Source organism: Oreochromis aureus, linkage group 6, assembly GCF_013358895.1.
Source record: "Oreochromis aureus strain Israel breed Guangdong linkage group 6, ZZ_aureus, whole genome shotgun sequence".
Lineage (NCBI taxonomy): Eukaryota > Metazoa > Chordata > Actinopteri > Cichliformes > Cichlidae > Oreochromis > Oreochromis aureus.
Genome location: NC_052947.1, coordinates 1,078,355 through 1,092,257, shown reverse-complemented (window position 1 = coordinate 1,092,257; position 13,903 = coordinate 1,078,355). Strand labels below are relative to the sequence as shown.

Genomic DNA, 13,903 nt, shown 5'->3' with positions numbered 1-13,903 from the left:
AATGATTTCAAAATTACACGAAAATTACTACTTTTCAGGAACACCATCTATGGGTTCCAGAAAGATGGGATATAGATGAGTGGCTGGCGCTCCACACACCTGTCAACACGTAAAATTTACAGAATGACATGGTGGCCCAAAAAATTGCCCGACTGAACTCTACATCCGTAAACTGTTGGTAGATTCATTCTCGGATCTCCACTGAAAATAAAAAAAAACCCTCAAGTATGCTTTGATGTCTTTCTGGCTTACCTCCATGTTTACCACTATGATTTACCATTATTTTCAAATTACGGTTCATTCTTTGACTTGTTGACGTGACAACAGTCTCATCACGGCAATCCTCTTCATCACTGAATTTGTCCTCGTCAGTTATTTCTTGGTCTCAGTTGCATGGATTATATTCCATGCCATCTTCAGCTTCTGACACTTCCTCTTCTAATCAATGCTCACCGTGAGTTTCCTGGTCTCTCTCCGGTCATGGGGTAGGCTGTGTGGTGGGCAGTGTAGGACCCAAATACAATACTCGGCACACAGACGTTAGACTCAAAATGCAGCTTTATTGCTGGAAAAAATGAAATAACTAAAGATATCAGGAAAAGACTCACTGGCAAAGAAGCATGGATATGGATAATGTAATAGGACAACATGACAAAGAATGAAGGAAAACTGAGGGCTTAAATACACATGGAGTACCCTTTCCCCGGTGACAGTTCTGGGTGTTAAAACTGAAGCAGCTTGACAACATAAGAAGTGCAAGGGGTGTGTTCATGGTCAGATATGTGGGCGGGGTTTGTTGCAGCGACTCCACCCCAAATCACTACTGCACATACTGTGGCTGTAAAAATGCAAGATGGCAGTTTCTATGAGTGAGAAAGTTTGGCTTCACATTAGTACAGTGGGAGGAAGTGGAGCCAGGCCATCCCTCTTTTATATAAGCATTGGCAGAAATGCAGGACCCAAACCAAGCATCCAAAACATTTTGGCTGTAGACAGTCACTGTTTTTCCTTGATCACAACCTCCTCCATTCATAATCCATATATATTACCAGCAATTTGACCTATTATTTTCACATTTGGATTCATCACTGCATCAAACATTTTGCCAAAGTTTTTTTCTATTGTTTTTACCTTAGCCTTTTCACCCTATGTCCTTCCATAAAAATGATTTCTTGACAACCACGCTCCCATCTGACTGTCCAGATGCGTCTCTCAGGTGGTGTGTCAGGTCTTTGCTGGATTTTTTTTTCTGTTTTTAGACATATAACTTTCAAATACTGTTAATCTGTTGTAGATAGATTTTAGACTTCTTGCTTTCTCTTTTCTTCTCCATTTGTTAAATATGTTTTAAAAAAGAAAAAGAAATAAATAAGCAATTAGCACACAAGTAATGTAATATGTATAAAATTCCCTACTCATGAGCTGTTAATCAGTGGCATTACTGTGCTACTTCCTCTAGCCAGACAGACAGGAACTTGGAATAGACGACAAGAGCAGTGCAGATAAAGGAACACGCACCAGAGAGTGCAGCAGAGAAGGAGAGGGAGAGAGGATGTAGCCTAGCTCTAGCCAGAGCAGCATCACACTGACTAACCACTGAATCTCTGTAATGCAGCAGAATCAGTGGCCCAACTAAAGAAAGGTAAGAATCAAAGGAATGCTGAATATCTCTGACTGTTTTCTGTGGCTGCAGTTGTAGGGCAGATTGCATGCGCATAGACGAGACAGAAAAAAAAAAGAGAGAACATAACAGATAGTTGTAAATCATATTATCCCAAAAGGCTTTAGTAGTGTTCTGTCCTTGTGACCCTGTACATTTTGTACCTGTGATGTATGAGTTTTTGCTACACTTGCAGTTTTCTTGCACCAGAGAGCAATTCCTATGTAAAACTACAGCAGCATCAGTGAGCTGTGTCATTGCATCTTGACAGTGTGATCTAACGCCGCAGTACCCACCCCCCACCTCCCCTACATGCTATGCTCCTCTCTGTCACTTCCCCTTTCTCTGTCCCACTAGTTTCTCTGAATGATTATTCTTCTAACTTAATCTTCTCAAGGTAAGGCTAGTCAGATCCAGTGGGTTGGGTTACCAATAGATATAGTTCTGCTGTAAATACATAATATATTACTTTGCTATGTATAGATGAAAAGGGCATTTATTCAATCTAGATGGGCAAACAGATGACAAAAGGGGAGGGAGTGATATATTTTACCATGAACCTATTTACTATTTTATAGCTATATTTGCTGATGAACAAGGTGTTTGTCACCTTCAGTGTCTGTCTTGCAATATAACCAGAAAAATCTCTTTCCAAAAGCTTTTTAGGAAAATAACTTTTTTTAAACAATAAAAGAATAGGAGTCATATTGCTAAACAAAAGTGATCCAACCAAGCCCTGAATTAATGGAAAATTTGAGACAAAGTCTGATATCACCACAGGGGGTGGGAGTTGTCACCATGGTAACAGTGGATGAAAAGCTTTTTGCAGATTGAATGGAAGTAAATATGCACAGATATTGCATTCTAACTAACCAGCTCTAACTTTTAATACAAACCTGTTGCTGTTTTGCTTTTATTCTGTACATTTGAAACATTTTACAATTCCATGAGCAATTTAGAATCACCGGTCATCTAACTTGCATGTCTATGGACTGTGGGAGGAAACTAGAATGGCTAAAGGAAACCTTTTACGTACAACCTCCACACAGAGGCCCAGTTGTGGTCTGAACAAGAAACCAACTTGCTGTAATGTTACCAATGTTAACTGCAGTTCCACTGTGAAATTCTTGCCTAAACCTTATAAAACAGCTACAGAGAATAAAAGTCTTGTGGTTATAAAATAGGTCTAAAAGATCTGACAAGATGTGACAGCTCAGATCCTGAGACTGATACAAAGTCAGAGCTCTATTAAGCCAAGCATTTCTTTAACCTTAACTAATAATTACTTCATGAATTTCTTCACAAATAAAATTTTAACCATTGAAGAGAAAAAAAACAGTAGTTTTTATAAGGTCATTCAGCTCCTCAGGTAGGGAACCAGTCATCTCCACTGTGCTGTAGCTCTTCCCCTTTAAATCTGTTATGGTTTGTAGCCCACTCCACATGCGCCTGATGTTTGAGACAACGTCAACCACAATGATTCGTTTGTGGATGTATCCAGTAATGCAGTTGGTGTGGTCATTTACGTTATTGTTGGGAGTAGTTTGAAAAACTTCCCAGTACATAGTGTGGAAGCAGTGATGCAGGACCATGTGTGATTAGTCAGTTCAGCATTGAACCGATCATTTCATTGTCGTTGGTTGCTCGTGCTTCAGCCTCTGCCTATTGGCTGGTAGCAGCAGGACTGAGGAGTAATCTGATTTGCTGAAAAGTGGGCTTTATAGGCACATGTGAAAGGGGTCTAAAGGTGATCCAGGATGTTATAGCCACTGTAGAACCACTGTTGAAATCAGCCACATATCTCACTGATCTAAACTGCACTACTGTAAATGCTTTATAGACAATCATTCTGTACAATACAATAATTATAGTTCTACAACTGTTTACAACTGTTTATAACTTGTATAGTGCATATTTCATATTTCTGTATAGTTTCATATTTCATATCTTTGCATGGTTTTCATATTTATATCCTGTTCATAGCCTGTACATAGCTTGTACACTCACTACAGCCTGTACATACTTATAGTTATAGCATATTCATAACATATCTTCATACCGTGTACATTGTAACATACACATAATAGACCCATTTTTGTAATATATCTATATATCTATATTACTGCTAATATATATTTTGTAATATATCTACACATCAACACATCATGAGGCGTTCAAGATCAGGGGAGCACCTTGATGAAGCACGCCATTGCTTGTTAGTCATTATAGACACCCCACCTCCCCTCCGCTTACCCGACTCCTTTGTCCGGTCCCGACAATGAATGGAGAAGGAAGAATATCCGATTCAGGGATTGAGGCATCCAACCATTCCTTGGTAAAAATAAAGACATTGCAGTCCATAATATGCTGTGGAAAGTAGTTTATCCATGTTTTTTTCCAAAATTTGGATGTTAGCTAGAAGAATCTTGGGAAAAGGGGAAAAGTGTTGCCTGTTCCTCAGCCTGACCAGAACCAGCTCTTTTCTCCCTTTTCCTCCGGTGTTGTTTCTGCTCAGGTATCCAAGTTAAGCCACCAGTGTGGTCCCAGATTATGAATGTTGTAGGATGTCTAAAAGAGTCTGTCTGTCATAGGTGGTTAGTTGTCGCCAAAAAACTAGAAAATAGTGCTTACAACACAAGAAAAATGCTAAATTGAGGAGGACACTGAGTGGTATAGTCATCCTCACTGGCATAATCTTAGTGAGGGCGAGGTCTTCTGACATTGCCCACCAGGAGGAAGCCGACCCAGGAGATTAAATCTCTCACTTGATCTCGGAATGCCTTGGTGTTCTCCCCGGATAAGCTACAGGAGGTGGCTAGGGAGAAGGAGGTCTAAGCTTCTATACTTAGGCTACTGCCCCCGCGACTGGGCCCTGGAAGAAAATGGATGAATGAATGGATGGATGGATGGATGGATGATTAAAAAATATGACACACAAACACGCACACTCCTATAAGCCACTAGGACTAGGTAAATTAAGCCAGGATCCAGTTACTTAGCTTGTTATTGGCAGCGATAAGATTGGTGTAATAAAACAGTTATATAAGCCATCCGGCGATATTGAAATTCAATTCAATTCAATTCAATTTTATTTATATAGCGCCAAATCACAACAAAAGTCGCCTCAAGGCGCTTTATATTGTACAGTAGATAGCACAATAATAAATCACTCCACTGATAATAAAAGCCAATGGTGAAACATGTTTGGGTCTATATGTTCGATGTATCAGAGGAGTTTGGAGAAATTTAAAATATTTCCTTAATTATCTGTCAGTCTATCATTATAAAAAAAGAGGAGAATTTTGATGTGCAGCATATGATGCTTTTGAATAGAAAAACCTTTCCTTTTGATTTGTGATTATTGATATATTTATTCTATTCATGTTTTTTTTTATTAAAGACAAACATTCAAATTGCTGGTAGAAAGGCAAGAGAATGTTCGATCCCAGTAACGTGTCAGAAGTAAACAACAACAGAGTGTTTAATTTGGGAATTTTGCTTGTGCTTGGATAGCTCTTTTAATGTGATGGGCAAGGGCAAGGAGTACAGAAATCTAGTTCATTTTATTGACTCAAAATCATCTTCTGAATTTTAATAAGGCCAAAGACAAAGAACTGAATCAAATGAATCAACTTCAGATGGAATGATGAGGATGTATAAAGGCTATTATTAATTAAATAATTTTATAAAAAGTTGCAAAATATTTCCCAAAAACCTTTGAATGAAAGTTGAACTTTAACCAAATATTAACTGTTTATATAGCAATAGCAAAAACATTCATAAACTTGAAATGTTGGAATTAGCATTACTATCCCAGAAAAAAATTCTATGGACAGGCTCTATTTTCCGAGGAAGCTGAGGTCTTTCAACATGTGCTACAAAAGTCTTCAGTTTATAGTGAGGAGGACGGTGTATTTTGATGTGGTCTGCTCGGGGAGCTTCAGAGCCAGTGACACCTACAGATCAGGAAGGGCAATTACACTGAACATTTTTGATTGGCTGCAAACTGTGCACCTTTAAACTGTGTCAGAAAGGTCACTGAACTTATTATTGTTACTCACAGACAGTTATGACCATCCTCTGTACCAATGCTGCATTACTGAGTATACAGACTTTTAGTACATATACTGTAAGCTACATGTATAAAACCAAAGAATCTAAAAAGCGATTTATGTAGCTATGAATTTATTTCTTCTTAACATGATTTTTTGTCACACTAAATATCTTGATAAAATATAAGGTTAAAATACTTCATATGAGGCATCTCAAAAACCTACATATACCATTTTCATGTACAAAGTGGTATCCTGCTTTTAAAAAATACCCTTGACTGTAGATATATGGATTAATGAATTGAGTAACTATATCCAATTAAGATGAGGCGAGTATAATAGGTGCTGCCACTCCAAAGGTGTATAAGGGACACAGCAATGATAGATTATTATTATTATTTATTTATTTATTTATTTATTTATTTATTTATTTATTTTCATTATTATTACTGTCTGTCTAGTTTGTCAGCTAAATATCTCTCTGTTTTATACTCAGTGAACATTTCTAGGACAAATTTCAGTGAAGAATTTTTCAAGCTTTAAGCTGAATGTGATAGCATAGTCACAGACAAATACTGTAAAGAGTCTTCAAACAAAGTGATGTATTTCCAAAATGTAATCACATCTATTATGATCTGCATAAAAAAATTAATTCAAGTGCATTCCTACATGTGGTGAAATCTTGTACTAAGTTTGCAACATTATTGTTCTTTTTTTAAACTATATGTTGTATGTACTGAGGCCAGTATTAAACTTTGTTTCAGGCACCATGGCTGTTGGATTGAGGCCAGTGATTTTGCTGCTTTTGCTGCTCTGCTGTTGTCAACTTGCCTCAAGTAAAGAAGGAAAATCCACAAAGAAAGGAAAAAAAGGAAAGCAAGTTGTCTGTCCATCGTGAGTAACATACAATACAGTTTTCATATATATGTATATATATGTATATATATATATATATATATATATATATATATATATATATATATATATATATATATATATATATATATATATATAGGGTGAGAGAGAGAGAGTTTTTGTTTTTTTTTAACTCCCCGCTCACCCCTGCGGGCGGTCTATCCTTCAAGCTCGGGTCCTCTACCAGAGGGGCCTGGGAGCTTGAGGGTCCTGCGCAGTATCTTAGCTGTTCCAAGGACTGCGCTCTTCTGGACAGAGATCTCCAATGTTGTTTCTGGGATCTGCTAGAGCCACTCGCCTATCTTGGGAGTCACTGCACCAAGTGCTCCGATTACCACTGGGACCACCGTTACCTTCACCCACCACATTTTCTCGAGCTTATCTCTGAGCCCTTGGTATTTCTCCAGCTTCTCGTGTTCCTTCTTCCTGATATTGCTGTCACTGGGAACCGCTACATCTATCAGTATGGCCGTCTTCTTCTGTTTGTCTACCACCACTATGTCTGGTTGGTTAGCCACCACCAGTTTGTCCGTCTGTATCTGGAAGTCCCACAGGATCTTAGCTCGGTCATTCTCCACCACCCTAGGGGGCGTCTCCCATTTTGATCTGCCAGGTTATACTCGGCACAGATGTTCCTGTATACTATGCCGGCCACTTGGTTATGGCGTTCTATGTATGCATTGCCTGCTAGCATCTTGCACCCTGCTGTTATGTGCTGGATTGTCTCAGGGGCATCTTTACACAGCCTGCACATGGGGTCTTGCCTCGTGTGATAGACCCCAGCCTCTATGTATCTTGTGCTCAGAGCTTGTTCCTGTGCTGCCATAATTTGTGCCTTTGTACTGTCTTTCAGTCCAGCTTTGTCCAGCCACTGGTAGGATTTCTGGAAATCATCTACCTCCGCTATCTGCCTGTAGTACATACCGTGCAGGGGCCTGTCCTTCCATGATGGTTCCTCGCCTTCCTCCTCTTTCTTAGCTTTCTGCTGCCTGAGGTATTCACTGAGCACGCTGTCATTTGGGGCCATCTTTGTGTTGTATTCTTGGATGTTCGTTGTCTCATCCTGGACTGTGGTGCTGACACTCACCAGTCCCCGGCCTCCTTCCTTCCGCTTAGCGTACAGCCTCAGGGTGCTGGACTTGGGGTGAAACCCTCCATGCATGGTCAGGAGCTTTCTTGTCTTGATGTCAGTGGCTTCGATCTCCTCCTTTGGCCAGCTTGTTATCCCAGCAGGGTACCTGATCACAGGCAGTGCATAGGTGTTGATAGCCCGGATCTTGTTCTTACCGTTCAGCTGACTCCTCAGGACTTGCCTGACCCTCTGCAGATACTTGGTGGTTGCAGCTTTCCTAGCGGCCTCTTCATGGTTTCCATTTGCCTGTGGGATGCCCAGGTACTTGTAGCTGTCCTTTATGTCTGCAATGTTGCCTTCTGGTAGTTCAATCTCCTCAGTTCTGACTACCTTCCCTCTCTTTGTTACCATCCGACTACACTTCTCCAGTCCGAATGACATTCCGATATCATTGCTGTATATCGTGGTGGTGTGTATCAGTGAATCGATGTCTCGTTCACTCTTGGCATACAGCTTGATGTCATCCATGTACAGGAGGTGGCTGACAACTGTTCCATTCCGGAGTCAGTATCCGTAGCCAGTCTTGTCAATGATCTCACTGAGGGGATTCAAGCCTATGCAGAACAGCAGTGGGGACAGAGCATCTCCTTGGTAGATCCCGCACTTGATGGTGACTTGTGCAATGGGCTTGAAGTTGGCATCTAGTGTTGTACACCACATCCCCATTGAGTTCCTGATGACGGCTCTTAGGGTCCTGTTGATCTTGTACAGTTCTAGGCATTCCAGTATCCAGCTGTGGGGCATTGAGTCATAGGCCTTCTTGTAATCAATCCAGGCCAGTGCACAGGTTGGTCAGTCTGGTCTTGCAGTCTCGGCTGATTGTTCGGTCTGCCAGTAGCTGGTGTTTTGTGCCTCTGGTATTCTTGCCGATCCCTTTCTGTGCCCCACTCATGTATTGAGCCATGTGCCTGTTCATCGTAGCTGCTATGATGCCTGACAGGAGCTTCCACGTGGTGCTGAGGCAGGTTATTGGTTGGTAGTTGGAGGGGACCGGTCCCTTCTGGGGGTCCTTGAGGATCAGGACTATCTGGCCTTTGGTTAGCCACTCTGGGTGTCTCTTGTCAACTAGCAGCTGGTTCATATGTGCTGCCAGATGCTCGTGGAGTGCAGTCATCTTCTTTAGCCAGCAGGCGTGAACCATGTCGGGGCCTGGTGCTGTCCAACTCTTGGATGTCTGCCACTGTGATGGTTACTGGACCCTGTTCAGGGAGGTTGCTGTGGTCTGCCCTCAGATCCACTAGCCACTGAGAATTGCCATTATGAGTTGCGTTCTTCTCCCATATGCTCTTCCAGTATTGTTCCGTCTCCAGCCTTGGCTTGGTGGTGCTCTTCTCATATTGTTCCCCTGCCACTGAGAGTACACCTTGGATGGTTCTGTGGAGAACACCTGGTTTATTCTCCTGCCTTCGATATCTCTGGTGTACCTCTTCCAGCGGCTAGCAAAGGCTGTGAGTCGTTGCTTGGCAGTTTCCAATGCTTCAGGTATGGACAGCTTGCTGTACTTCTCAGGCACCTTCTTCGTCGCACCTTTCTGCAACTCCGATAGTTGGCTAACCTCCCTCCGTGCTACCTTGATCTTAGCCTCTAGCCTCCTTCTCCATGGAGGGTACTGCCCCTTGTGGCTGTTCAACTTGTAGCCAAGCATCTCACTGATCACTGCTGCCATATTGTTGATCAGCTTGTTAGTCTCGGTAATGGTGGCGGTAGGTATCGTCTGCTGCATTAATGTTATGTAGCAGACCTTCTGAGGGTACTTCATGTAGTCTTGGTAACCGGCTATGGGGGGTCCAGTTTCAAGCTTGGCCATGATCCTATCTTTCAGGTCAGTTACTCTCGCACTCAACGATCCTTCTTCTATCGCACTTGGGGCTTGGTACCCAATCTCGGGTGGGGGTGATGATATCTCCCCCCTGACCTGGCATCCTGGCTCCCCCTTGCCGTAACATTTATGTTGTACCTCGTCAATCGTTAGCTGTGAGAGCAGCCCCTTCTTTCGAATGTTGTAACACTGAGCTACTAGTTGTTTCCCTGTCATTGTGGATGTTGGGTATCGAAGCATCCATAGGTCCCTCATTCTATTCATGTAACCCCTTCCGCCAGGGTTACTTGCATAGTAGCATTCCAACAACACCCTATTTTCCTCTCTTGCCCACCGATGCCTTCTTGTTCTAGTAGCCCACTTCTCGTCAGGGTGCCTTGGTTCGTCAACACCTGATGCGGACCAATCACCTTCTCAGCAGAATGTACAACACGCTGCAGTCTCTGTTTGTCCCTGATGGTGGCTCCAGCATACCACACGGTGATGGAGATGTGGGTGGACTCGATGATTGCAGTGTAGAATTGCACCATCATCCGTATTGGCTGGTTGAATTTCTTCAGCTGCCTCAGGACGTACATCCTCTGCTGGGCCTTCTTTATGACAGAGGGGATGGTGGGCTCCCACTTGAGGTCCTGGGTGATGGTGGTACCCACGAAGCAGAATGTGTCCATAGTGGTGATGAGGGTGTCAGTCAGGATGATGGGGAGGAGTCGGGATGTGTGCTTCCTGAAGTCCACAATAATCTCCACTGTCTTCTGGGTGTTCAGCACCAGGTTGTTGCGGCTGCACCAGGACACCAGAGTTCAGCCTCCATCCTGTAGGCAGACTCATCCCCATCCGAGATGAGTCTGATAACAGTTGTGTCATTTGCAAACTTAATTATCTTGACAGACTGGTGGTTGGAGGTGCAGCAATTGGTGTACAGGGAGAAGAGCAGAGGAGAAAGAACACAGCGCTGAGGGGAGCCGGTGCTGATGGTCCGGGAGTCCGAGACATTCTTCCCCAGCCTCACATGTTGCTTCCTGTCTGTCAGGAAGTCAGTGATCCACCGGCAGATGGGATCAGGCATATTCATCTGGGAAAGCTTACCTTGGAGAAGGTCTGGAATGATGGTGTTGAAGGCAGAGCTGAAGTCCACAAACAGGATCCTGGCGTAGGTTCCCAGGGAGTCCAAATGATGCAGGATGATATTGATATGTTGGTAGCATCGCTGACAGACCTGTTGGCTCCGTATGCAAACTGCAGAGGTTCCAGGAGGTGGGCCGTGAGGGTCTTGAGATAGGAGAGAACCAGGCGCTCAAAAGACTTTATGATCAGAGCCACAGGTCTGTAGTCATTTAGTCCAGTGATCCTTGGCTTCTTGGGGACAAGGACTATGGTGGAGGACTTGAAGCAGGCAGGCACATGGCATGCCTGCAGTGAGAATTTGAAAATGCCAGAAAACACTGGGGCCAGCTCATTTGAGTGGCAGGGGACATACCGTCTGGGCTGGGAGCTTTACGAGCATTCAGGCTCTTAAACTGTGTGTGTGTGAACAAACAGCATGCTTTGGTTAGCTTCATGGATGTTATTTCAGTACAGATATTATGTGAGCCTGTAGAAAGAACAGTACAGATATCTGCTTGTCTGTCTGTATTGGCGTACAGTGCTTCAAAAGCGCCTAGCATAGGAGAAGAATTGGAACAGTCTGTGACCTGGGTGTGATCGGTCTGCACTGTTGTCTCGTCGTTTCCTGACTTCAGATTTCTACAAATCCTGAATCGAGAGTAAGTCGGCACCAATGATGTTTTCTGCAAACCTCTCTGGGCTTTTGAGAGTATTCAGGTCCATGTTGTTTTGACTGCATCACAGGACCAGCGCTTCAACTCCACATCTGTATTTAGATTCATCATAATACTTAATGAATCTGCATCCAGGATTACTATTCCATTTTGATTTCTGTGTTGATTCTGGTTGTGATCCCTAGCCACTGCATTGCTTGCAGATTTTTGAGCTCACACGCTCACCTCGCAGTTTTCTCTGAGGTTATTGGTAGGACAACCAGGGCCCGGGATATTAACCTGAGAACCCTGTGGCATTCGCATCTGAGTTTGAGGAAACCATGCAGTATCGACCCTTGCAGATGGAGTTGCAGCCTCTGCCTGACTTAAAAGAACTGGTGTGTAGACAATATGAATCACCCACAGTTTTGCACAGATGGTCCTCTCCATGTAGGAGAGGTTTGCTAACATGCACGACCAAGAACGTTTCTCAGCCTGTCTCAGCAAAGCCACCCGTGGCAGCAGGAACTGCAAGGTTATAGATGGCTTTCTAACTAATGCTGCACTGCCAGTTAACCCCTCAGATATATTTGGCCCAGTAACAGGCCAACTATTGCAGCAGACTTGGAAGAGTTGCTGCTCTTGACAGAGGAGATGTAAAGTAGCCTGTCCAGATGCACCAGGGGCTCAAGAAGGGTCAGGTCCAGGGGGGCCTAGGATCTCCCTTCTTCTGCAAGGTGGCAACTGGGTTGTGGCAGTTGACTCACCCCCTCTTCCACTCACTCAGAGCAGTGTGCCAGGGCCATTGCATGTGGTGGCAGACATGTCGAGAGGGGGCCTGAGTCCTCGAGAGTGGAGACTCTGTCCTCAGGTAGTCACTTTGGAAGGGCAGAGATCAGCCTTTTTTCATCCAGGGAGTTGACACACTGCCATCTGTTCTTTTCCCTGCAGAAAAACAATGTTCCTCTCAGGTGGGACAGAGTTCTCAGTTCCAAAGAGCCCCTTCAAGAGCAGAGGGACCCCCAGCCTAACCCTGCATTCTGTCAAAGACTCTATTTGACTTCAACTTATCTCAGTTTATGGAGCTACAGTCTCTTCCCACTGGTGGCTTAGACCAGGAGGTAGCTCACTGCCAGGATGCTGTGTGCTCTGTCTGGGTTTTCACAGTGTATATCACATGCACTCAGACCATTAGGACAGGGGTGCCTGTAGCTCAGATGGCAGAGCAGGTCATCCACTAATTGGAATGTTGGTGGTTTAATCCCTGACTGTTTTTTTGTCTGGTAAATACTAACCCCAAGTTGTGTCACAATGCATTAATCAGAGTATGAATGTTAGCTAGAAGGCACTTAAGCACAGAAAAAGTACTTGTCTGAATCGATGAGTGAACGTGTTGTATGTAACTTTAAAATACTGAACCTGGTGGTCCTCATTTTACAGATTACAAGGACACTAAATTAGCCAGAGCACTATCAGCCGTTGCCTGCTTGTGGTGCCGCCGGAAGTATGAAGTCATATGTATCCATCAAGAAACCATAATTTCTAACACTTTTAGTATTTTAGAGTTAAATTATTTTATTTACATTACTTTTATCTATCATCTGAAATCATATTAATTATTGTCCAATATCATCCTCTTTAACAGGCAGTTGTCTCCAGAAGATTTGGCACAGGTTCCAGCTAACTCTACCTCCAACATTTTGAATCGTCTGATGGTCAGTTATGACCCAAGAATAAGACCTAACTTTCAAGGTAATGTTCCAGTGTATACAACCACCATGCAGAATTACACTTGTGTTTTCATCAAGTCAAAACACATTTCCCAAAATACATGCAGTCTGCACTCATGAATTTTGTTTAAAGACAGACTTTGGTTTAAATATGTTGAAATGGTCATGACTCTGACATTCCTGACATATAACACATGCATAATACATAGCATAAATCTTTTCAACATTCTATTGCAGATGTGCATGGTGACATTGGTCAAATCCTATCAGTCCCACCTGTTAATGATAGCTCCTCTATTGATTGTGGCACCTGCCATTTCTGCGATGGTTTTAGTACCCTGGACAGCCGGCTCCAAGGCTTTATTACAAATAAAGAATAATACTCAGAGTATCATCTTTACTGTTTCACAAAAGATTACAAAATAAATGTCCACAATTTAGACGTTCATTCAAGGAAATTTTATTAAAGGGATTCAGCACAAGCAACCTAGTCTGACAAAACTGATCTTTTTTCCTCCTCAATCTTATACCTGTACACCCTTTCTCCCCCTTCTTTCACTTGATGTCACATCTTTACATTTTTCCAATTAATTTGGATCTACCAATCAACTAACTACATGATTTTTAAATTAATTTTTCTTATTTTATTTAGAATCAACATGCTCAGGGAAACCACATATAAATGTTTCAAAAGGTTCTGTGTTGTTCTGTGTAACATTTGCAACACTTACTACTACTCCAGAACTTTTTGAATGAAATTGTGTTACTATAGTATGCAGTCTAAATTTAAAGCAGATCACAGCACTGAATCTGCTCTCTTAAAAGTTTTATGACT

General features: G+C 42.7%; 1 protein-coding gene across 1 annotated transcript in view; it reads left to right on the top strand.

Moving 5' to 3' along the window:
- The first annotated feature begins 1,583 nt into the window (after positions 1-1,583).
- LOC116322856 (glycine receptor subunit beta-like) overlaps positions 1,584-13,903 on the top strand; it is a 51,906-nt gene continuing 39,586 nt past the window's right edge. Inside the window, exons 1-3 of the mRNA XM_031743048.2 lie at positions 1,584-1,642; positions 6,477-6,606; positions 12,984-13,090. Of these exons, the coding sequence (XP_031598908.1) occupies positions 6,482-6,606; positions 12,984-13,090 (232 nt within the window). The 5' untranslated portion in view covers positions 1,584-1,642; positions 6,477-6,481. The remainder of the gene's footprint in view (positions 1,643-6,476; positions 6,607-12,983; positions 13,091-13,903) is intronic.